We start from the raw sequence: 26,102 nt of genomic DNA, 5'->3' as shown, positions 1-26,102 counted from the left end.
ATTTAGGATAACAGCTGTATGCACTGTCATAAGGAAGCGTTATAAAATTTGTTTCTTGACAATACATTGCCTGTACGCGAAATTTATTGGAGAGAATTTGCGAAGTCAATTGCTACATCACACTAAGGAAACAGGATGTCACGTAGTGGATCCTGCTGACGCTAGTACGACCACAGACCTTGGTTTCTTTTGGAGTTGAATTGATGTTGAAGGGAAAAAAAGTCGGTAACGAAAAAAAAAACGTTTCAGATAACTGCGGTCCCCGCATTGGGGGAATGCTGCCGAAGCTGGTCAAAATTTCTGTTAAATCGTCATTCTCCTCCCTCTAGTTTGCACACCCCCCTCCACTATTTGCATACCCCTCCACCATTTTCACGCGTGTCAGTGTTTTTGGTAGTGCCGAATGCGATGGGTTACGTGACGGAACAGCTGTCGCTGGGAGTAATCTGTCACTTCTGTTGACGCACAGCGTATGTTCCGCTATTCCCTCGAACCAATTCTCACGACGATGATAAATTGTTGCCGGTTACACATGATTTAGGATAACAGCTGTATGCACTGTCATAAGGAAGCGTTATAAAGTTTACTTCTTGTTGATACATTGCCAGTACGCAAAATTTATTGGACAGAATTTGCAAAGCCAATTGCTACATCTTCCCGAGTTAGTCAACATCCCACTAAGAAAACTGGCTGTTGCGTAGTGGATCCTGCTGAGGTTAGTAAGACAACAGACCTGGTCTATATATATGTTTCTTTCTATTTGGAGTTGAATTGATCTTAAAGGAAAAAAAGAGAAAATCGGTAACAAAAAAAACGTTTCAGATCACTGCGGCACCCGCATTGGGGGAATTCTGCTGACGCTGGTCAAAATTTCTGTTAAATATCTCTTTAGAAACTTCTTGCAGCCGAAGCTCGTAAGGTCGAAATTTCTGTTAGCCTCATTAGAAACTTCTTGCTATCAAAGGAAAAAAGAATAAATCCATAACAAAAAAACACGTTTCAGATCACTGCGGCACCCGTATTGGGGAAGCTGCTGACGCTCGTGAGGTCAAAATTTCTGTTAAATGGTTGGTTAGAAACTTCTTGATGTTAAAGAAAAGTAAGAATAAATCCATACCAAAAGAACGTTTGAGATCACTGCGGCACCCGCATTGGGGGAATGCTGCCGACGCTCGTAAGGTCAAAATTTCTGCTAAATGTCTCGTTAGGAACTTCTTGCTGCCGACGCTCGTAAGGTCGAAATGTCTGTTAAATGTCTGGCTAGAAACTTCTTTTGCGAAAGCAATACTACTCTAGGTTTGAGCCTTCAGCGTAGAGCGGCGGTAGCCACGTACGTCTTACCCACGTGACGCTGTGACGCCACACCCCACGTGACGCTAGGGTGTGAGCTGACAGGAGCTGCCAACTTGGGTCTCTCGTTTCACATGGGACGGTTATGTCAGAATCAGCCCACTAGGACCCTGGCATTCACGTTACCCCTATAGGCCACTAAGGCATGTTCATACGGCTTGGTTAAAGCGGGGCTTTATATGTGGGCTGAGGGAGAAGAAAAACGTTCGGTCAATCGTAGCTAATGCTATAGTGCCTAGAATATATTGTAGGCACTGTACTAATGCTCTCGCTCAATATTTGGTTCAGCAGCGTTGAACCCTTGTTTTTTTTTTTTTGTGACATCAGAATCAGCCTACGAATACGCTTGCATTCACATTATCCCTAGGCCACGTAGACACGTTCATACGGCTCGGTTAAAGCGGGGCTTTATATGTTGGCTGGTAGCTTATGCTATCGCGTCATACCGACCCAGGCGTCCGTGCGACGTTTTTCATTTGGCGCTTCCTCGAACGACGCACCACACAGCCTACAGAGGGAGACACAGTAAAACCAGGAATCAACGAAGTTTCAAGCAAAGGCTTTCGCCTTATCGCACTTTAGTGGTCCAAAGTGCCACACAATTTTCTTTTTACAAGACGGAGGCTGCGAAGGGCGTGTTTCTCGGTTTGGGGTCATCGGCGCAGTTTGCATAGCAGGAAGAGGGAACGAAAATGATGGGATAAGAGCGGCGTCATTCGCCACCTCCGGGATTTGTGACGTCCTACGCGCCCGCTGGTTCGAACTAACGTTTCTCTGCACAGAGGGCGCCGCTCTTCAGCGCTCTGTAGGGTACCTCGATACCAGCGCCGTCGTACACGTTCATCGAGGCATCCTAGCGCTCCGTAATGTCCAGTGGTCCTAGCGCGGCGATGGGTGCCTCGATTTTGATCTAATAAAAGCGAATGGTGCATCCAGCACCATTAATTGCTGGCGCTGAATCTCGCATTTCGTAAAAGTAGCAGTTGTCCGTCATTTTTTGCAGCATCATGGGGACGCTCCGGATTTTCTCCGGTAAATGCCAGTCGTAAATGCGATAAAACGCTGAGCTTTTTTCTGCACGTTCATGCACCCATGCACGCCATAGGGATGTCTTCATAACAGACGTTTACCCACCTCTTTGCGTATCCTTATCCGCCATTCGACCTTGGTGTAGGTGATGTAAGGGGCGTTGCTGGGCGGGTACAGGCGAGTCTTAAGGTTATCCCTGGCACGCACCACAGGCGCTGGAGGCGGGGCCTCGTCCACAGGCTGCAGAAACTCGGCGCAGTCTTCGACTGTGCGAAAGAAAAATACAGTATAAAAATGCGCCTGTTTTCATGACAGTGTTTTCAAACCTTGTCTGTCACCATTGCATCTATGATTCTGACTAAAACGTTTTCGGGAAGAATGAGGCTAGGAGGGGGGCAGAAGGAAGCCATAAACACCAACATCTAATTTTAAGCGTCCTCTCTTCGCATCAAGCTTCGTCACGACCTGAAGCACTCAAATGCAATTTCCTCCCTGAAACAATGCTGTTTAACTGCTCACAGGGTGGCGCAGTGGTTACGGCACTCGACTACAGTTCCCCAGGACGCGGGATCGAATCCCGGTCTCGGCGGCAGCTTTTCGATGGAGGCGAAAAGCAAGGCGCCCGCGTGCTGTGCGATGTCAGTGCACGTTAAAGAACCCCAGGTTGTCGAAATTTTCGGAGTCCTCCCCTACGGCGTCTCTCATAGGCTTAGTTGCTTTGGGACGTTAAACCCCACAAACCAAACCACAAATGAAGCGATAAATGTCATCATCATTGACAAACGGAGATAAAGAATAAAAAATTAACGAAAGCACTAGTGCAAAAGCATCGTTCATTTTTTTTTTTTTAGCCATTGCTACCTCAAATACACTTCAATTAGAAAAATATTTATCTCACACAATACCAAAGTATAGGCTATTCTGTAATGCGTTCTTGTTACTCTATGCTGTGTCTAGACTTCGGAATAATAGGCAACCTAACGCAAACGTACTAATGCGGTCATGCAACACGATTTGTCTGATTTCAAAATCAGTGTAGACAATATGTTAATGTCACTCAATGGAAAATATTTTATTGTTACGCAGAAAAGAGGTTTGGTAACAGGGAAAACTACAATCGGTCATGTGGTCCATTATTGGTGAATGAATCACCCGACCCTTGATTGCACTAAACCTCTTTACATATACCGGCTATTTCAGCTAAAAAGAACCATAATTTTTAAAAGTTGGCTTTCTAAGATATCGAGATGGCTTTATCGGCAATGCACGTGTTGCGACATGGACTGCAACACATGCACGTTGTAATGCATGCTCACTCATGCTAACAAGTAAGCTAGTTAATATAACTATAATAAATTACATTTTGAACTAAGGTGCCTTAATGTAAATGGAAATGTGTAGCCGGCCATTAGTAAGTGTTAGTACCTTAATTTTACATTGCGATAACGCGAATTGCGACGCCTGTCACTACGCGTTACCACGTAGCGAAACTGTCACGAGGCGTCTCTCCTTTGTGGACTGGAGCAGCGGTGAGCACTGCAGAGCGGAATGGGCATGGCAGGTCAGGTGACATGAAACCTCCGCAACGATCTGTAGTAACTGACGTCGCTTCACAGCTCGTTCTTTTCGAAAAGGACACACGGTGGACGAAATACGTTGCGCCACAGTGCAGCGGGAATTCGCGTTTAGAATTTTTTATTGATATGCCAATTACTAACCGCCAGCTACAAATTTCTAATTAAATCAAGCATCTAATTGTCACAGCAAACTATTAGAATTTATTTATTCAACTTACTATTAGCGTGATTCACATGTTTCCTAATGTCAGCCAACGCAGGTATTGCAGCGCCAACGAAGCAGTTTCGACATCTCAAAAAGCCTGCATTTATTTTTTATTTCCATTAACTTTCGCTTAAACATTCAGTATATTACACCTCCCCCATGGTCCGCCCAAGAAAAACGACGCCCTATATATTTAGGGCGAAAGCGACTATGCCGCGCGATTCCAAAACGGCTATTTTGTCTGACGTCACTACTGACGCCATTTAGGCAAGTTAGCTGTGTGCGGACGATGCCGCCCAGCGCATAACAAAAATAATGGGGATACTCTTGGGCGCAGCCTTTAAGAGCATGACGCGACGGCGACTCTTGCGAATTATATGACCTATATGCTCGCTTCATCACCTACAGCACTACTAAAGCTGGGACGAGTGCAACGGCGACGTTACGGAATGCACTGCCAGAGTAACAGGGTATTTCAGGGAAAAATATTTAAAAAAAAAACAATCATAGCTTGAAAATAGACAAAAATATTTCCAAAATATATTTCCAAAAAATATATGCTGCAAAGTTAATCTAATTCTTCTATTTAAGAACTATTTTATCTAATAGCCTAAACTACTAATTGACTTTCTAATTATTGTATTGGGTGGTCAGTCCCAATGGGAAGTTCGAAGCTGCGAAAAAGGCGATGTCAGATCAGTTTTTGAAACGAAGAAAAACTTCTTTTCTAGTCTTGCAGCGCAAGGAAACCCGACTAATTTGCTCGTACGAAACCGAAACTAATGACGTGATGCAGTGGCAATGGCGCCACATTCGAACTGCCTGGTCAACTGTGACGTGTCATGCACTTTTATTTCGCTCCGTCCCTCTTTTTAAAAAAAATGGTAAAATGGTAATGGTATCGCCTTGTTCACTGCTTCGATCTCCCTATTGGGACTAGCCATCCAATTGTGATAATTAAGAAAGTTAATTAATAGGACAAGTTTAGGTTACTTAGCTGGATCATCAACATGTTGAGTCCGCCAAGGCGAATACTTTGTTTTTGCAAATATTTTCGTTATATTTTGAACCCATTATAGCTTAAAACTACTTAGTTTTCCAGAAGCATACTGTCTGGGCAGATGGGATGGGGTGAAGGTCCTTTAATGTAGGCATATGCCGAACACTATTTCAAATCGTGTTTAACCTACGCTAGCGGTGGTAAGCTATTTTGAGAGTTTACAAAGCTCTATATTGCGCATGCTGAATTAGCGTTTCTAGTATTTCAGCACGCTTTGAAAGAGGGCCTCCCGGTTCGAAGTGAATGCGTCGTTATTACCGGGGTTTTTGAGCACGTTCAATTATTATAAATGGCATCCTGGGCTTTTCTTTTGTCTCATCACAACTGTCACAAAATTCATGCGTAATAAATTTGCTTACTTTTTATTTCTAGTAGCGATTTCTGCCGCTCTTATGCCTACTAAATAAATTCGTTTTGTTGACCAAAACAGCTTCCGTTCTAAAAGCTAGATGGCTCCTATGTATTGAAGCTTTATTTGCCTTTCTGTTTGCATATACTGAGCTAAAAGGCCTATATCTGACAAACAACGCAAAGTGACGCAAGATGATCTTCTAAAACCATCCAACGTTCTTTCAGCTTCAGACAAGTATACAATATCTAAAATCTTAGAATTATGTCTGCATATGCAGCGACCAGACGACAAGATTCGGAGGAACACGCTGAACGAGCTCTAAGTATTTGATGAGAAGGTCTCTAGCATCTACAGTGCTGCAAGAAACTTGCGAGATAGGTTACAGTTACAAGATGCTTGCATAGATGGCGCCAGCTGCACCCCCGCTCCTAACATTCATCCATCCATCGATCCAAATAATTATACCGCATAGAGCAATGCGCATGCAGCGAAGTGCAATGTTTCGATCCCTATTTAGCGGAAAGACACAGTTAGAGAGACGTCTACCCTGTAACCTTCGCTTCACTGTCAAAAAAAGCTGTCGCTAAGCCTTCATTTTTTAAACGTACCCCACTCCATGGTACTGAGGCAGAGGCACTCACACTCAATGGCTTCTGCCTTGCTGCTGCCCATGCCTTCCAGCAGTTTCTCCGGATGAAGGGCTACAAGGTGCCGCGGTTCCCGGTGCCGGGGCACCACCGGTGTCGTGGGCAGGCACACGCTGCTGGACGCGGCTATGGACGACCGCTCCGACTGGCCAGAACCGCCTCGCGATGGTTGCTGCTGCTGCAGGAGTAGTGCCTGCTGGTGCTGCTGAAGCAAAAGCGCCTGCTGTTGCTGGTGCTGAGGTGGAGGCGGCGGAGGTCCCAAACCAGCGCGGTCAGAAGCCCGAGGAGGTCTCGCGGACGCCATATCTCTTGGCACCTGTCAAAATGGTAACCATTTATGGCATATCAGCCGCTAATTAGCAAGAAAACTGTTTCGTTTTTTTTTTTCTTTTTTTTACACAACGATGTCAGCCTGAATGAAAGAATAGTACATAAGGAGGCAGTATAGTCAGCAGTCAATAAATCAGTGGTAAATGCAGGTCCCTTTCAGGTAAATGTAGAACCTGAGCAGTCCGCCGGACATCTGTTTTCGACTGTTAGATATGGCGTGACCAGGACACGGAGGCAAAACTGAACGCTTATCCTGGAACCTTTATCCAAGCCTTCTTCTGCGCAGCAACTTTACAAGGGCACTTACTGCGTCACGCACACATTGCGGTTGTGGTCGTGGTGTTCGATGTAGTAAAAAAAAAAAAATGGGCTAACAAAATTTCAAGACAGTAAGCTGTACGAAGAACACTCGCTGTCTGTTTTAACGTGAACGAAAATAACGCAGGCCACTCAGTGTGAATGACAGTAACGATGTCTGCACTTCGCGTTGTATACACCTGTGCAGCCCATAACGACAAAATAGCATGGATATTACCCATTCACATCTTAAGAAGCGTAAGAAATGATTTATGCATATGAGGTTTCCCGCAATATAAGGAAGTCTGGTTTTCTCAATATCATTTTTTGTACATAGCCCACCGAATTTGCACAGCCAAAAAGAAAAAAAAAGGCAAGTTATTTTATTATAAAATAGAAACGATACGGCTGACTCCAAGTCAGACGTTTCTCTCTGGTAGGATTTCTTCTCGGTATGGACCCATTATGAGCTTTTCACGCGTTTGACTGATCTCAGTGAATGGTGCTTTGACAACAAAGGTTCACAAAGAAATGTTGCTCCAATACATGCTGTAAAACAATTCTAATAAAATAAAGTTCTCATAATGGTTTTCTTGCGTTATCTTTTCTTCTTTTTTTATATGGTAAACTTTGGTACAATTAAAACGTTTTTTTTTTCGGTTCTCTTGAAGACCGAATCTACAAATTCTGGCGTCTACCTTCAATGGTCTACCCATTGCAGCCTGGAATGAACACAATGAGTTTCTAGACCGGTCTCCCTGTTATATATGAAAGCGTGGTGACGTCACTACGTCATTTCTATGCCGTTAGATACATTTCCACTCGAAGTAGCTTACGCAATCGTCATCTTTACCGGGAAACTCACGCGGGAAGAAGGAACATGCTTCGCATTGTTTGCAGGCACCGTTATCATACATTGCGCAGTCTGTACTTCACACGAGGGCTTCGAATGACATGAACTTCTTTGGAAGGCCTGGCGTTTTTTGCTTACAACGACATGAAAATTTTATTAGACGGTAGTGGCATACAGCTTCGCTGTAAAAACGATGAAAACGAACCTGCGACCTTCTCTCCATCTTCTGTATCTTAGCCTTGACCAGGTTGTCGAGCCGGAAGGAGTGTGCCTCGGAGGCGGCGTCCTGCCAGCCCAGCTGCCTCTCCAGCGCCAGCTTGCGTTCTTCCCGGAGCTTTCGATTGTCGCCACCTGGCACGGGTGGCGTGGTGGGCGTCGGCGCCACGGGCAGCTCGTCCTCGTGCCGGCGGCGGCTGGACGCCCTGGAGCGAACGCTATGGTCCATGGTGAGCTGCTCCAGCTTGGCCTTCATCTCTGAGCTGATTCGCAGCTTGCCCACGCTGCCCGGCCGGGTCTCGCCTTCGAAGGCCCGGATGATGGGCTCCTCGTCACCTCCTCGGGTACGCACAGACTCCGACTATATTCAGAAGGAGAAACGGGCACAAATGCAGGACAGTCTTGCGTGGTTCCCAAGAAAGAAAACGACTCGACTTGGGCATTTAATAACCGCGCAGCGATATCTTTGTATCCGTTTGCTAAACATTTTAGAGTCACAGCACACTACCCAAGTACTGGAGCAATGACATCGTGCCGCAGTATGAAGCCTAATTCTGGAACATGCATTGTCTCATGGCTGGTAATGGACCAACTGTTGTACAAGGGAGCTCAGGTGTGTTCGTCCACTGACACACAGAACGCAAGTTAAGAAATAGCAAATAATATAACATTCACTGCGGCAGAGCTTATTCCGCTAAAAAGCAAAAACAAAAAAGAACTGGTGACATTAACTAACCATGCATAGTGCCTACCTAAGGATACGGTCCTACGGAGTGCTTCTGCAGGGTAATGAAGCGTAACAACTTTATATGGAAGAGTATATTGCTTTGGAAGTGTAGGTTCTAGAATGGTAATAAAATATTATGAGGTACACTTAAGCTCCGCCCTTTAAGGGTAAGGCGCGATAGCGTAGATTGCCAGCCCACATATAGAGCCCCGCCCAGTGCTTAAAGTCTGGCTCCACCGGAGGGGGATCTCTAGTGATTTGAGCAGTGGTGGAAAGGTAAATAAAGAGAGAGAAAAAGAGAGAAGTAGCTGGTAGCCTGCTCGGCACATCACTTAATTGTACAAAGGGAGAAACCATTTTTTCTCTGTCTTGGGTTTTAGAAAATATGTTAATGGTTCAATTACTGCGAAATTGCGGAAACAATGAGAAGAAATGTCTGAACATTATTGTCAAAAATGAAAAAAATGGCAGCCTGCTTCCTATTCATGCAACCCTTATACATTCGATCGCGGGGGTCTCAGACCTCTCCTCCCCCCTCCCCCTCCTCCTAAACCCCCTGATTTTAAGCCGATCCCACCTAACCAAACTGTATGAACGTGCCAATATGACCTATATTCCATTTCATACATCAAGTGCAACACTGACAAAGCTAGAGATCTTGTTTGCGCTCCCCGCATCCGCGATGAAAAATAGTACCTGCTCTTGACGAGAGGAAATAATAGTTGCTTTCTCTGCAAGCTTCATACATTTTACATTTGCCATCAACTCCATAAAAAGCACCTTTTTTAGGGAGCAATGATGAGATTCGCTGAATTTGTATGTTTTGTCTGTCGTTTTCGTTCGTGTCGCGTTTTCGCTGCCCCGCAACCCTGCCAGCGGCGCCCTCCGCGCTGCGCAACGCAGCAACCTCGACTGCCTCTTCAAAGCGGATTTTTTCTATGAGGTCCGCACTGCGAAGATTTCCAGGCTCGGAATAGAGCCCGTTTCCGCACAAACCACTCGGTCACGAAACGAGCGCGTAGTGATACGCCTCCTTTTTTTTTCTTCCGGACTACTTGCGTAGCTTTCGTTGCGTTGCACCTGATGTATGAAACGGAGTATACGGATAACGTGAATGCAACGGTCCTGGCAGGCTAATTCTGATTTCGCCTTCCCATATGAAAAGAGAGGACAGAGTTGGCAGCTCCTACCAACGTATACTGTCATGCAATCTACGTCCAGCCAGCCCGTGGTCAAGTCAACTGCAAGCTAAAATTTTCCAGTGACTCTACCAGCTACCGCCTGCCAGTGCTATGCTCGTCATTTTTAGTTCACAACGCCGGCACACGGCCGCCGACACCGGATTTTCGATGAATGAGGCCTTTAACGGTGAAAAAACCCCAGTGGACAGCCCCAGTGCATAAGAGCAAAAAACAGATCTTCATCTGCAGAGACTTCCAAGCCAGCAGCACTGCTACCTGAGTGAATTTTCGATCGCAACTCTAATTATTGTGCTGTGAAGCAACCGAGCCCATTTTTCTACCTGTCCTACTAATTTTAGACACTCTCTTAGGCCGCCAGTTATGTGAATGCAGCCATCTCAATAAATACTCTGTAGAAATCAATTTTCTGCTCTCCATTCAATTAATTAATGTCTGAAGTAGCGTTAATTATCCCTCCATGTTACCTTCTCTAGCGGCGCGACATTTAGGTGAATAACTTTGCGTAACAATGTCGTCAGGCGGTCTAAAATTGCTAAACCACAGCTGACTGCTCTATATGGTCATGCACCTTTCGTACTTCGTGCAGACAGTAGCGGAGACCAGAGTTGTCCTATCTTATCGCCTACCGCCCATCTCGATGTTTTTCATTTGTCATTGATAGGACTATTACTGTAACGCGGTTCCTCCAGGCACTTTTTCCTGTCTTTAAGGGCGCCTCCTCTTTACCAACACATTACGACATCTCAATGATGCCCGTATACTCAGGTTCCATATAGAATATTTAGACTTATAATCAGATAACCGGAACGCATGTGGAACCAGATTAAGACTGTACCAACCTTTGGCGATCCGGCCTCAGTGCCGTTGGCCTCCATGTCCTGTATCTCGGGGAAGTCCACTAGGTCCTCGTCTTCGTCGTCCTCCAGATCGTCCAAGTCGTCGAGGTCGTCGCTGCTCGAGTCGTCCTGCAGCCCTGCGGCGCGCCGCTCTTCGCGTTCTTGGCGTCGCAGCCGCTTGAACTCCAGGAACGACGTGGGCTGTCCGGGGAGGCAGTTGCCAGACTCGTCGCGAGGTGGTGGCCACCGCCACTTGCCAATGCGCACCGTCTTGGCACGGCCGTAGACGTCTGCGGGACCGCGACCGCAGGTGTTTGTGAGTGACGCTGCTCGAAACTCGCTACAACGAAGGCTAGCATACAACGACAACATCGTTAGCCCTTTAGAACGTTTGGCTCTTCATATGTACGATCGCAAAGAAATAACGCAGGCGACAGCATCTCACCACTGCAACTATAGGAAAAATTCTACATCTGGGTACTTTCTCAAAATTCCAGATCTTGCTTTTTGAAAACCCCACGGAAAAAGGGCAAACTGAGTAGGAGCAACGAGGGCATCCTGGGCGTCCCCATTTAGAGAGTTTTAGCTTACCGTGATCCGCCACCGCGCGTTCCACTGCGCATGCCCAGATCCCCTGACGCCGATAGATGGCGCCATATACTGGATGTCGGCACATAGACCTGCCGCGTCAGGACCAATCAGCTTGTGCGCCCCGCCCACGCGCGGTAGAGAATCACGGTGGCGGATCGCGGATCACGGTAAGCTAAATATCTCTATTGTTCGCTGGGCTGTTTTGGGCTCATGACGTCAGCATGCTGGAAGCGGCAACGAAACTTGTTTACCACAGAGAGAAGGTATTTCGACATCCTCCTCGCCCGATGGCAAGATCTATATGACAACACCGGTTCTGGCACCAATCCAGCTTTACAAGTTTAATACGCTGTATCACGGTCACAGGAAATGTTATTTATTGCAATTCAGCAGGTAAATAAGGAAAAAAATTATCTGTGTTTTATGGCAACCGTAACTGAAGCTGCGTTAGGAAGGTACTCTGTGAAGGGTGCACTAGTTAATAATATCCTTCTCCTTCAGTCTTCAGTTGATCCGGGAACTTCCAGTTTTTAGGCCACTTCCATCTTTCTGATCGCAGAAGTGTAGTGCTGGTTTATGTTGGTTTATGGGGTTTAACGTCCCAAAGCGACTCAGGCTATGATAGATGCTGTAGTGAAGGGCTCCATAAATTTCGACCACCTGCGGTTCTTTAACGTGCACTAACATCGCACAGCACGCGGGCGCCTTGCTTTTCGCCTCCATGCAAAAGCGGTCGCCAAGGCCGGGATTCGATCCCGCATCCTTGGGCACAGAAGTCGAGGGCCCTAACCACTGCGCCATCCAGGCGGGGAAGAAGGTAGTTCATTAAAGCTGCAACCTCATGACCAGGAAGATCTTGGAACTTTTTTATTTAACGAACTCGACTCCATTGATACAGCTCATTATTGCCCATAGCGCCGCCTGTGGAGTCTTCCCCTTTAATTCTTACACCAGCGGTGAAAACGAGCAATAAGTGGTCGAAGCTGAAATGAAAAGGGCGGCTCGTATTCAACACCTGTCAGTCCAAGCGGTTTCGCTTCTAAGCCGGTTAGGTAAGCATTTGTGGAAGACCTAACTTCGTCGGACCGAGAACAAGAACTCATTTCGCTTTCAACTGATCTACCGCACTGCGACGCATAGCGACTCACGCATCACGGCTCAGAAGCAATTAAACTCCTTGAGCTTTGACGAAGGCTGCCACCAGCCAGAATCCTGGCGACTACTGACCCTGATACTTGGCCATGGTGGTAGGTGACATCGGCGGAAGGGGCGGCGGCGGTGGTGGTGGAGGCGGGGGTGGCGGTGGAGCGGCCGAGGATGTCCCGCCAGCACCTCCGCCGTCCGCCTTGAAGCGCAGCTCGCTAAGCACGCTGCCGAAAGCGTCCCTCGGCGAAGCCCGGGTCGCTGCGGCGGCCGTCATGGCCGGGGCTGGGGGCACCGCGGTGGCCGCGGCCGGAGCCAGTAGTCGCTGCTGCGCGGCCGCAGCAGCTGCGGGGTCGATGGTGGGTATGGACAGTGAGAGCGGAGTGAGGCCCGGCAGCGGAGAAAGAAGCTGCTGATGCTGGTCGCTTGCCGTGGCGGCGCGGGCCAGAAGACCACCGCCCCCGGCGCTCGAGACGCCGGCCGTGTTAGCAGGCGGAGACGCCGCCGGTACCTGCGCGATGGAGGATGCATGGATGAAGCTACGGAAAAGGCTGTTGGCTGTGTGTCGTTGAATTGAGGCGAACTTTTGGCGCGGACGTCCAGCAATTTTTCGCTCTGCGTTGTCTGCAGGGGTCTCTGCATAGTGCAGGTGCACTGGGAAATGCGGCATCGTGACGCCAAGAACAAGAGTGCTAGAGCGATCTGCGCACGCCGTAGACTGCGTAGCGTGTAGTCGCACTTCTTTCTCCCTCGCCCCTTCCTGTCATTTCATCCCTGTTCTCAAGACGAGCTTCGGATGTCGGCGCACAGTGAGATATGTCCTTTCTCCCCCCCCCCCCTTCCCGTAACTTCCTGCAACTCTAGAATACTGAATGGCTGTAAGAGGATGGTGCTTCTGAGTTTCCTTACCGTTAAATCTGCTGATAACTAGAACAATCACGCCGTATCACTCACTGACTTGTTTTAACCATGAAAAAGCACTAAATAACCAGAAAACATCGTACTCAATCAGTCACGGTAAGAAAATGCCACATAAGGTTCCTACAAATGCCTAAACTGGCAAGTTCACTGAACCTATCCTACTCCGGTCATTTGAGCGTCTACTATCCTAAGCATTTGCCCCATCGTCTGCTACAGCGTGCTTCCTGCAGAAAAAAAAAAGGTTTTCTACCATTTTGTAGCAGCGGTGTCTCTATTACATGAAACGCCCGCTGACATGTGTGGCAACGAATATCGCAAAGCCAGAATGGCATAGGGATCATAGCCGGTTGGTGCTGACAGGAAGCGGTCGAGATTAGTTGCCAACTGCTTACAAAGTTGCAATATGGCAGTTGCACAAGCTGCGCTGAAGCTATCACGCCCCCGACTGACAGCTTCTGACACGTATAGAGACAGGACGATGCCAAATCAAGCACGGGTGTTTCCTCGATGCTGCGCCATCAATAACGCAACCTCGATCAACGAAAAGCGAAGCTCTGCAACACCGTTCGTGAAAAAATGAGAAAGACAGCCCGAGAACGGAAGACCGCCGCACAGAAACGCGAGCCGAGACGCTGTCGCGCTGCTGTACGGCAAACTGAGATCCGCCGGAGTGTCGGTACGCGTCTTGAATGCAGCGGCACGCGGTATCCACGCGTACAGCCGCCCTGATTTTTAACAATATAGCGCGAGCGTCGACCAAACTGCTGGTCAGCGCCTTATAACGGCGATAAGCGTGCAACACGGTGAGAGTTTGCGCACGAGCACGAAGAGAGAGCGTCTTATGCTACGCTGTTAGGATCACAAAAAGCACACGCCCTGCCCCAATATCTGTTTGCGACGTTCCACATTCTTGCGCATGCACGAACTCTCGCCGTGTTGTACGCTTATCGCCGTTATAAGGCGCTGACCAGCAGTTTGGTCGATGCTCGCGCTATATTGTTAAAAATCAGGGCGACTGTACTTATGCACGCTCTGCTATAGCTCGCTCTTCACATATGGAGAGGCAGGCTGACAAAAACGTATATCAGGCCGCGCAGGCCGAAGAGGGGAGGAATAAATCTAGAGTGATATCGCACTGATGAAGGTTAGTAAGGTTACTGAGAGTTCAAACCACACGCTGCCACCTAGGTTTTTTTTTTCTTCTTTTTTGCACTCCGGAGTAGTTCTGTCTGCCCCGAAATCTCAACAATGTGGACGCAGTAGAGAATGCAACGGAACTGCGAAAGGCCGAGCAATTTTCATCGCCAACGCCCGCGATCTCGCCAAATTTTGAGAAAATAAGTTTTCATAATGGGTTTCTTTTGCTACCATTTCTTCTTTTTTACATAGCAAAGGGGAAGGGGGGGGGGGGGGGGGGGCTGTGCATTCAGTATTTTTAAACTTCGGTACAATAATAACGTTTTTTCCGGTTCTTTTGAAGTCCGAATGACGCAGCTCAGCAGCCTCCGTAGCGAAAAAACCATATGAGTCACAATAACCTCATACAGATTTCTCTACTGAACTCAAACAAAACTTGTATAAATCTCATATCATCTCATACAAATATCATTCAACCTATGAGAATGTATGAGATTTGTATCAGTTTAGTACGAGTTTAGTATGAGAAATCTGTATTAGGTTACTGTGACTCATATAATATTTTAAAACTCAGAGGTCTTGGTTTGGAATCCTATACCAGTCGCATGTAGTTCTTCTTTTTTTTCTACTTTAGTATCAGTTATAGTACAGCCACAATATAATTGCACCTCTAACTGTCAATAAACGCCACAAAGTAAAGAGAAAATATTACCCTATGGTTGCCCTGCTTTCGCTGGCTTCCTTCATACGGCTACATGCATTTCTATTACGCTTTCCTAAGCTTTAACTAAACCGTAATATTGTGACATGTTATGCATCACTGCCGTTGATGTAGTGCCAGTAGATTAAGCTTTTCGGCTGCTGCCCGCACGCGCTTATGATAAAAGAATAACATTATGAAAAATCCTCACAATGGCGCTAACAGTGCTGCGTCATTCACGCGCCGTCTGGGAAAGTATATAGTAGTACAACTCCCTTCCAGGTTGCTAAGATACCCCGATGGGAAAACGATTTTGTTGCGGTAATCGTGAACAAGCAACAAAAATTGAGCATATGAGTAGGAAAAATGTATTTACATCATAATTAATCGAGGAGGAAACCACATCAAGGGTCCAGTTTTACGACAACAGCGAATGGCGCCAACTTGTTTAACCGTTGCTAACGCAAATTTACGCCTGACCTCAAAGAGGCAGTTTGTATGCGGCCAGCCTCTAAAAACAGTTTCAGCGCCATCCGGTTAGCGTCCTCAATTTCGTGATATGACTGTGACGTGATGTGATGTGGCATGTCTGTGATGTGACTGCACTAACTTCCATCCCTCTCTCACAACTTGTATATCCCCTCACCTCCTTCCCCCAGTGCAGGGTAGCAAACCGGTTTCTTTTACGGGTTAACCTTCCTGCCTTTCCTCCTCCTCCTCCTCTGCCGCTAGTTTTACAGCAACAGCTGTAAAGGCCACATTTCATGGTTCCGTGATATTCGCTTAACATCAGTATGTAATGACCCCCTCCCTGACGTCACGCGAGCAACCATTGACCGCGTATTAACGAGACGTGCATTCCATAGCAGAGAAGACGAATAATACTGAATAATCAACATCATATTCGTCCCTGCCAGTCGCTGCCACTCAGTTACGCGTTCTTCAGCGGTAACCCATTAGAGGAACGTTTTCGCTTCCTTGTATCTTCTTTGACGTTATAGAATGTGACTTACCACCGACGACTGCAGCAACTGCTGCAGGGCGGCGCTCTGCTGCATCAACTGCTGCTGAATCTGCAGGTTCTGCTGCACAGCGTTGGCGAGGAAGGCTCGTTGCTGCAGCTGTAACGAGAGCGGGCATTCTTTCACTAAGCATATGCAACGACAGTGGTAAATGAGGAACTAAATGCAGATCTCCTACGTCAATCAGTTGCGGAATCCGCCTTTTTCACAAGGCCACTCTGCGCATGCTCGCCTCTCCCCTGGTTGAAAACAAACCACCAACCAGCTGCGCATGCGCGATCAGTGGCCTCCGCGATCGGCGCAGCCGTAGCTGATCTCGGAGGTCATGTGTAGTTAATATTCGTGACAGGTGTATGCGACAGATGGCGGTAGCTGTCAAGAAAGCACGCCGTTATTTCACTGCTGCCAAGGGCGTTTTCAATCAGTGATAGACAAATTTTCAACCATTCCCAGAGGGCGCCACATTTTGTGAAAACGGCGGATTGTTGTGGAGATTTAACTTCGATACTTGAAAATATTAGTCCCCTCACAAGCGCGCGCGGTCAGCAAATAACGTGTAGCGTCCCCTGCAGTCAACACACTCGGTGTCCAAAATTTAAGCAGATGCATGAAAGGCTTGGAGAACAGGCCAAAAACAACTTTCCAAACTGTTCATATGCGACTTAAGATCATCTACCGAGACCTATAATTAAGATCTTCTTGATCTTCTAGAAACTAACGGGCCCACCAAAAACCAAGAAGCTAACAGGTGGCGGTACATGGCACATTTTATTTTTTTCAATGTAAATATTATAGCACGCAGTATAAAATAGAACAGTGCGTGTCAGTACCAGAATGCTAGGTTGGAAAACAAGCGCTGAATTTTATAAATTTGAGCGACAAATTTGATTTCTCAATGCATTAATTGTCAGTCAGCTCAAGTTACCTCATTTGTCTTCGCCTTTTTTTCTCTACTGCTCAGCTACGTATCCATTTGCAGGGATGACGCAGTTCCAGAATAGCGAAAATTCTTTTCGACACCTTCCTCAAATGTCACTTCCTCAATGTCTTAAAATATCTCCGTGCGAAAGGCGCACTTGTTATAGTCATGGAATTAAATTTGCTTTTTTATATATATAACTGAGAAACACAAACCTGCATCATGTGTTGCTGAAGAACTTGTTGCTGGATGAGTTGCGATGCATCAACGATCGGAACAGTCATCCCTGTTCAAATACAAACACGACGATTCTAGTAACGTGTCTTCTTTGCCAATTACTACGCGAAAAAGAGTATCTACTACTCTCAACCACTCCTTACCAGAAACGTTGTACAAAGGCAGATTGTAGAGTGACGCGGCGCCCTGCTGTTGTCCTGACCCGCTGACTGTGCTTCCTGTAGGGCAAAACGCGTGCACGAAAACGTCAACACGCGTACCTTGCTTAAGGCGCGAGATCGAAGTACGCCAGTCAATGCCCCGTAAGCACGACATGGTGGAAGGAAGGTCACAGCAAACGGCCTTAACTTTTTGTTTTTCATACAAGTGGCAGCAATGTTCTCAGCGTTTTATTGCGAAAGCAATACTACGCTAGGTTTTGAGCCGTCAGCGTGGTCCCGGCGGTAACCATGTTTGACCTTTAAACGACCCTCGTAGTTACATCACACCGAGCGGAGGAAAAACTGGAGACCAGCTCGGCTCGTCGGCGTGGTCCCGGCGGTAACCACGGCGCGACGCTGTGACGTCACACCCCACGTGACACACGGGCTGGCAGGAACTGCCATTTTGGTCTCTCGTTTCACATGGGACGGATATGTCAGAATCAGCCTGCCAGGACCCTGGCATTCACGTTACCCCTATAGGCCACTAAGGCACGTTCATATGGGTTTGTTAAAGCGCGGCTTTATATGTGGGCTGAGGAAGAAGAAAAAGAGAACGCTCGGTCACCCGCAGCTAATGCTTTCGCTCAATATTTGGTTCAGCAGCGTTGAACCCTTGTAATTTTTATTTTTCCTTCTTCTTACATGTAAACATCCTCGCTTTATACAGTGAGCTTGCACGAAGCCATGCATTCGGGGGAGTCTGCCATGTTGTCGCCCTGGGCAACAGACCACCCAGCCACCGCACGCGCTTCGCAGTCGCGTTTACATAGTGGCGTGATGCGCGCCAACGGGACCGGCGCGATGGTATAATGTGATGTGAGCTGCAACAGCCGAACCCTACAGTGAAGCGAAGAAACTGAAGACCGTAAAGGCCGGCTGTGGGTTATTTAGGATTCCAAAAATAAGCCTGCACGAATTCGAAAAGGTAAATGAGCTCTCCGAGCGACACCGACGCGAATGGGTGTTGAATGGCTCGCATGGACCAACAGACGCGAGATCGACGTTAATGCGTGCAGGTACTGAACCAGAACTATATAGATTAATGAATTTCGCCGATGTCGACGGGCGGCCGCAAGTCCAAGCCCATAGTGTGGAGTCGTCCGCGCGTAGCTTGAACAGGTGCACCGCCGCGCGGTTTTGGTTTTTCTTCATAGCGCGCCCGATCTTTCGTGCACAGCATCGACGCGTACGTTCCCCAGGAATCTGCTGAAGCCTTTCACGCACGTAGCGGCAGCGCACGACTAAACGTGTGTTTGGTTGTTGAACAAGGCACTCGGTCAACTCACTGAAGCCTGACTGCGCCCAGTCGTCAGCTGCCAAGGACAACATGGCGGATTATTAAGCATGCACGCTTTGTGCAAGTTCATTATATACGAACTCTAAAGCATTGGCATCCATCAACATCAAGCGAACTTGGAACATTTACAGTAAATATGGTCATCATAATAATTTTAAAAAACGACACAGTATACATGAATGCATGTAAAGTACATAAGATCCTGACATACCCTCTACTCTGCAATCAATTCAATACTGACACCGCGCAAACCATTTGAGTGGTTCCAGTTCCTTTAGGACCAACCAATGACGCAGCCTTGCCTGCATGACTGCTAGCTATATGGTCCTGTTAATGATGGCTGTAGCTATGTGCTTGCCAGCACATTTATCCAGCGAGGCATAGAATGTTTTTTGTCAATATATGACCAAATAAACAACGAATCCGTTCATTAGCGAACATTGCTCAGTTTGAGCAACATATTGTTAAGAACAACTGAGATTGTCGAACACACTCGCCCTGTAAACCAACCTATCTCGTAAGGAGAGGCAGTGAACGGCAATTGCCCCATGCACTCACAAGGACTGCGAAAAGAGGTGAATAAGAAGCTAATACCGCACCTACACGGAAAGAAAAATGACTCCACAATATTGATTTCTCACTAACGTGTTCGATCAGTACGGCTGTTGCATGCTTTTGCGATATGTGCTAATATTCAACCTCTTCTGATCTCTCGATCCTCTCTTCATTACGCGGTCAGCATCAATTGGTGTGATGACCCTCACGGCGTAAGGTCACGTGACCAGCCGCGCTGCTACGCCGAAGCCAATGGACACCGCGAAAATTATGCACATAGAGCTCCATTGCAATCTGCGTGATATTTCCATCGTTGCAAGAAAAGATATACGTAAAGCTTAAACAGTAACATCAGGCTTCTGAAAAGCGACAGCTATTTTCTTTTCCAAACAACTGAACCAGAACAGCCATTTTTCCTCTGTAAGTTGAGAATATTCATATACACTGCAGTGAGATGTCATGAACCTGACTGGTCGAGAGCACGGTTCATGCAAACACTATCACTTTGCAAGAAAAAAAACGTCAGCCACCCACCAGCTGTCATGGGCCCTGTTGCAGGGCTCTGCATTGCCTGGAACCCAATGAGAGGAGAAACAAGCCCGCTTCCGAGACCTAGGCCGGCATTCATGGTGAGTGCCTGCAATGACACTCGCGATGAAATTTTTTTCCGCACCTATTACATGTCCCCACATGCAATAGGTGTAACCAACTGATCCAACTGTAACCTGAGCTCACTCGCTAGAGTGCAATGATGAACAGCATTGACACTGTGATTGTATTGCCGCGCAGCTTAACGTAGATGCACGCCACATTTCAGGCAACGACCGCAATAGCTTAGAAAACGCCTACCTCCCTCCCCACCTTGTTCCCTAAAATTTGATCAAATTGTTACTCACAACAGTGCTAATTTCAAATTCGCATAAAAAAGCAACTTCCAAACTGGCAAGTGTTTTTTTTTATTTTCTTTAACAAAAAAGGTAGTGAAGATATTAAAAAGAATGTTTCGAACAAATTCCAATCCTTGTCGACAACCACAACAGCCTGTCTGTTCATTCGTCGCTTCAAGTTAGCAATAATAGCATAGGGCCAGCTCCCGCTTAGCATAAGCCTACCAGAAAAGACTGGGCTATTTACCTGAGCGTCCATCGAGGGCCCGTCGCCCTTGAGAGCCCTGCTCAGAAGCACAGGGTCCTGGAGCGAACTCAAGTCGTCGTCCTCGTCATCCCCATCATTGCAGCTGTCCCAGGCCTCACCTCTGAGCGACGCCGCCAGCGACCTTGCGTCGCTCAGTTCGTCCAGACCTCCATCCAATAGCACAGGATTGAACAAGTCGTCCAGATATTGATCGAGGTCCGACGTGTGTGACGGAATCCTCACGTTCCGGACGTGGGACGCCAACGAAGGGGCCTCGGACGTGTCCGAAAGCGCCGAGCTGCGGGCGCACTCGGACGATGATCCGGCAGCCGCGGCTGCGGCCGCTTGGCGACCGGCCAGTTGAGCCTTAGCCGTATGGGAGTGAGGTCCGCGACGTCGGCTCGCTTGGACCCCGGAACCTCCAGAGTACTTGACGTAGCGCTGCGCATCGGTCGCGTTCCTGGCGTCGACTTGAGGACTCTCACTGCGGTCCGAACCTGGTCGACCATTCAGGGGCGAGTCGAGCATGAGCTCACTAGCCGTCTCGGAGGCGGACGGAGGGACCATGCTGCCGCCAGTGCTTCTGGAGAAGTAGCGCTCGTTCAAAACGGAGGCCGAAAGACCCCACGAAGCTCCTCCATCGTCGTCGACGTCATCGACGTCTTCGCGGTGCGAACGACCGGAGGGCGTTGCGGTCTCATCCACGTGGTGGACGGTGGCGATGCAGCGCTGCTGTCCTCCGGCTGAAGTCGCCGCCGATTCGGCGCGGGATTCAAAGTAGCGGCCATTGAGAGCACTCCGTTTGGAGAGGGCGCTGTCGGGAGGCCCTTCATCCAATAGGTCCTCCATTGACCTGGACCGAGCATGTGACGATGAGGCGGCCGACCGAGCGCCCATACGAGAGTCTCTGCGGTCGAGGGATCCGTCCGTGACTGCAGGGTGGTGAAAGTGGGGAGGTAAAGGCTTTTAGAGAGATTGTCATTTCGCTTAGTGAAATTGTTTAAAAAGCCCAGACAATGAAGTCCTGTAGCTTTCAGGTGAATTTCCATGATTTTAAATGGCAGTAAACGGAAAATTTTTCTTTTTCTTTCATTCTACAGCATCAAAGTACCTTCTTAAATCTGGGCTCTTGCTTCTCACCCATTAGACACAAGCTTTTTCGGCTCGTTTAATATGTAAGCGTCAAGGAAAATGTAAATGAAAATGTTCATTCCCTGTTAACCCATCAGTGTAAAGTCTGAATACCATAAAATTCCTCACAAAATCTCGGGACGTAAAACACGACGAAGTTTGGGCGAAGTGAAAATGATAGATAAATTAATGCTCTCATTTTTCCTAAACAGTTTACCTTACGCGGAAAGAGGTAAAGCGTGCAGCTAAACGAATGAGGGTGCCAAGTGAATCGGTGTCTCATCTAGTTGCCTTTAACGCAGTGGTCAGTCATAGGCTGACTTACCAAGCAAGCTACAACCTGATCTAATACCAGGCAATGTTCGCAAAAAAAAGAGTGAATCGATAGTTGGATGAGCGAATTAACGAGTGAGCGAATGTGATTGGGTGGTGTGACGTGTAGTTTACGGCGGTGAACGACCCTTCCTGTAATACACTTCCACTCTCACCAGTATTCCTCTGCTGCGACGACTCGACCGAGCGTCGTGAGCGGACGCCCTCCATCCGATTTCCCGCGCTGACGGCAGCCGCAGCCGCGGGCACCACGGGAGGTGGCACTGGTATGGGTTCGCGAGGTCTTGTTGGGGCCTTGCGGCTCGACACGCGAACCGGAGGTGCCGGAGGAGGCGTCGTCACGTCCGCGGGATCCACCTCGTAGGTGTTCACGCGACTCGGATGGTGAGGCCTGCACACAGCGAAGAGCGAAGAAACACAGGTCTATGGCGACCACAGTTCAGGCTCGGCATGCGTCAAAGAGGCCCGACGTATTACCACGGTCATACAAGAAGAAATTCCTTTTTTTAGTATATACTGCAATGCGACACACGCTGCTAGTGAGACTGGAGAAAACAGTGGTTCAATGACCTCCTTATCCTGACCACTCGATCCCAGGATTGGCGAGCCAGCTGGCTTTTCTGACTCTGGCGCGATATGCGCTAGAGGCCTACAACTGTACTGACGTACAGTCTTAGTTTTGTTCTGGTCTCCTGACACATAAAAGCTTACATAGCTGACCAACTGCGCTATTACAAAACGAAAAATTGCTTATGGTTTGGCTTTATTAAACCTAGTGTGTAAGCGAAACCTTCACTAACAATGGTTACACGTGGTAAAGCTCTTTATTCACGGAAGAGGAAGCCAGTCAAATGAAGCAAGAAGATTCGGAAGACGCCAAGAAGGAGAAGACGAAGATAGGGCTTATGTGCAGTTGTAGCCTGCGCCCGGCACGGTGGCCTTGGCTTTACATGGACGTAGTTAAGCTTTCGCTTCAGTAAAGCAAGAACCACTCATCTCGGGAATGACCCTATCGTTCAAGAATTTTGAGCGTGTAGAAAATGAAACGCTTGTTGACTAATACACTGCCAGCATCCGCGAGCGCAGTGTACTAACAACACTATAAAACAGCTTTGCTGAATGCAATAGGTAGCAACCATTTGAAGAGCCCTCTGTTGGACAGAAAAAGAGCAATGTTTACTGTACAAGAAAGTAGTCGCTTTTTTGTACTCTTCGTAAGATATACAGCGTGCACTGCACAGTTAGAGGCTAAGTGCTGGATATGATACATTTTCGGACGTAACGTGGGTTGTTCATAGGGCAACAAACCTTTACCATGTCGCAAATTAAGCAGACTTGTCACTTCATGGTCTCAATGGATATACGCTCCAAGCATAGCAACGTCGTAACTGTTTTGTGACTCCGGTGTTAAAGTGTGCTTGCCTTGTATGAGTAGCGCTTTAGCATCTTAAGGGTCTCAAGGTAAGCGCCACGCATCTCAAGGTATGGGAGCTGAGGAAGGAGACTGTAGTGAGACGAGGAGCAAAGTATCTTTCTTTAGTTTCATAAAATTTGCTGATTCAAAACAAGGCAGTAATCCGAGTGACTTTTTGGCCTCTGGGACTGTAACAGCGAAAAAAACAATCAGGATAAAAAGAAGGATTTGCTCGGGAGCAGAGACTGCCAGTCAACATATTTGTTTTGAAAAATGGGACAAATATATTTTAAGTAAGCGTTAACAACTTATTGTTAATTAATTATTAAGCTTAATAATTTTCTCGCAACTAACACCACCTAAACCTACAAAAAAAATTTCCCCATGGTAGGAAAAGAGACCAGGCAGTTAAGTTCCAACATGCAGTACCACCAACTTGCGCGTGCACTTATCGATCATTGTGCAGATAAAACTTGGAATTCAATATACGCTTAGATCGTGGATACACGTACATACAGTTACTTCGGCAACACGAAGGTGTGCTGTGCGATGTCAGTGCACGTTAAAGAACCCCAGGTGGTCGAAATTTCTAGAGTCCACTATGGCGTCTCTCATAGCCTGAGTCACTTTGGGACGTTAAACCCCACAAACCAGCCAACCAACACGATGGTGGTTCTTGCGTCGGCGTACTCACGAGGTCTCGGGTGCCGGCGGCGCAGCATGCGGGTCGTGCGAGACGAGGAAGTATGATTTGCACACGGGGAAGGCAGGCGGCAGCTCTGTCTCCGAGATCAGGTCGAACACGTAATCCGCCCCGCAGAGACCGTACGTGGTCGATTCTCCGTGCTCCAGGTCTACGGTCCAGCCGAATAGGTCATCGATGCCGCGAGCCTGGATCAGCGGCGCCGCGAACTCCTCGCCCGTCGTCCACGAGTCCACAGCTACCAGGGAAGGCTCGACGCCTGCGTGCGGGTACCACACAGAAGTCGACAACGTGGCTAATGCATGAGCCTATAGCCTAGACATGTGCTATGTGGCTTCCGGGCGTGACCCACAATATCGCAGGTTGTCCAATTTGGACGTAAAATCCGACACATCCTTAAAAAGGCTGTAATATGTCCCAGCGTCCCATTCTGCAGACGAAACAAAATGAACTATGCATATGCAGTCTTGCTGGCAAAAAAAGAGATCTCATCTTCTGACACGGCATGTGGTACAAGCTGTCGCATCACACTGCATCTATACGTTTTATTGAAACCTTTTAAACAACTTTTTGTGGAGTCCCTATTGTTCTGCTGTGAATATTCGTTCTTGTAATAAATTAATAAATATTTCACACTATGCCAAACGCGCAGCTCGATTTTATGGAAAGTACAGGGCCCTCTAGTACTAGCACTGTAATGCTTACCGCTACCACGAAACAGGTGCTCATCTCTTTCAGTGGAACGACTTACTGGGACGCTCTCGCATCATCTGTTGTAGCTCGTCATCTGCCACGGCTTTTTTCTTGTTACTGGCGGGGGTCTCTCCCTATTAGCAGTGAGCTTTAGAATAGGATGACCCCATCGGTTAGGGGGATAGAGCGGGGTACCAAATGTGAATGCTCAGACTACTACGTTGAAAGCGTCCCCTACTCGTTTCGACTATATTCTAAAACCACCTTAAACCACCACGATACCACGATATCGTTTGTTGTTGTAGCTGGACACTTCCAAGCCAGCACCGCGAAGTTGAGAGCTGTTAAGGTGCCCAGCAGCAGCTGCAGCAGTGACAGTGACGTCATCGTGTCGCATGTGTGCTCTTCATTTCGATGGAAGTAAAAGTTTTGATGATGGTGGTGATGATGATGATACTGACCGTCGTGGAACGCGGCGGGCAGTGCCATTCGGCTCCTCTTGGCGTTCGCCTGCCACTCGAGCATGCAGGGCGGGTAGGTGCGAGCGTCACGGCCATGTGAACGCAGCAGCTGCTGTTGGCAGTGGGCCGCGTAGCCGTCCTTGTCGCCGTGGTCCGACACGTACCTGCGTTGAGACCAGGGGCAGTCGCATTTTGAGTCTCTGATTCGTCACTCTCATTCAACTCTTCATGTCGGTGCATAAAGGAAGCAAATGCGATAACTTATTCAGAGGGCCGCAGGCCGTCCTCTCTGTACAGCGCACTGCACAATTAGAGGCGCGCTGTAGAATGCTTCTCCTAGCTAAACCGCGGAATCCTCGTAGTTCAAATTTCGCACAGAAATGCAATTTTGTCGTTAGTATTTTTTAATACCAAATTTGTTAGGCGTACGCGCCTGATTCAATCAAAAGACGTCGGATGTTCTTACCGTAGGCGGCGGCGGCGAAGCAAAAGAAACCATCGCCCCAAAGCTAACACCAGAAGCGACAACTTGTGCTGTTTCTCTCAACTCTGTCACAGCAGAACAAGAGGCTTCGATTTCATTGCATCAGCCAACCTTTTTTCATTTATTTGACCACACCCTTCATCCATCATAACATTCCTTTTATGCCCTGGGGCAATAAACTTCGCAAAAAAAAAAAAAAAAGAGGCGACGGAAGGTTGTTGCACAAGATGGCGCCACCGGTGTTGTCGTTGTGGCAACGGTTTCTTTTGCTTCGCCGCCGCCGCATATGGTAAAGAACATCCGACTTCTTGCAGGCAAGTACCCCGAACAAATTTGCTATTAA

At 47.7% G+C, this 26,102-nt stretch overlaps 1 protein-coding gene across 1 annotated transcript in view; it reads right to left on the bottom strand.

The window, feature by feature from the left end:
* The window catches only part of Myo10A (unconventional myosin 10A), a 158,108-nt gene that overhangs the window by 47,225 nt on the left and 84,781 nt on the right, over nt 1-26,102 (bottom strand). Inside the window, exons 21-33 of the mRNA XM_084604073.1 lie at nt 25,276-25,439; nt 24,113-24,380; nt 22,160-22,395; nt 20,541-21,472; nt 19,941-20,043; nt 17,495-17,569; nt 17,330-17,400; nt 16,187-16,294; nt 12,500-12,926; nt 10,685-10,971; nt 7,906-8,277; nt 6,215-6,536; nt 2,485-2,645 (exon numbers count right to left, since the gene is read on the bottom strand). Of these exons, the coding sequence (XP_084460199.1) occupies nt 2,485-2,645; nt 6,215-6,536; nt 7,906-8,277; nt 10,685-10,971; nt 12,500-12,926; nt 16,187-16,294; nt 17,330-17,400; nt 17,495-17,569; nt 19,941-20,043; nt 20,541-21,472; nt 22,160-22,395; nt 24,113-24,380; nt 25,276-25,439 (3,526 nt within the window). The remainder of the gene's footprint in view (nt 1-2,484; nt 2,646-6,214; nt 6,537-7,905; nt 8,278-10,684; nt 10,972-12,499; nt 12,927-16,186; nt 16,295-17,329; nt 17,401-17,494; nt 17,570-19,940; nt 20,044-20,540; nt 21,473-22,159; nt 22,396-24,112; nt 24,381-25,275; nt 25,440-26,102) is intronic.

The sequence above is a fragment of the Amblyomma maculatum genome, chromosome 5 (genome assembly GCF_055883805.1).
Source record: "Amblyomma maculatum isolate TAMU_Amacu chromosome 5, ASM5588380v1, whole genome shotgun sequence".
In the NCBI taxonomy this organism is placed as follows: Eukaryota; Metazoa; Arthropoda; class Arachnida; order Ixodida; family Ixodidae; genus Amblyomma; species Amblyomma maculatum.
This window is presented reverse-complemented; position numbering and strand designations above follow the sequence as displayed.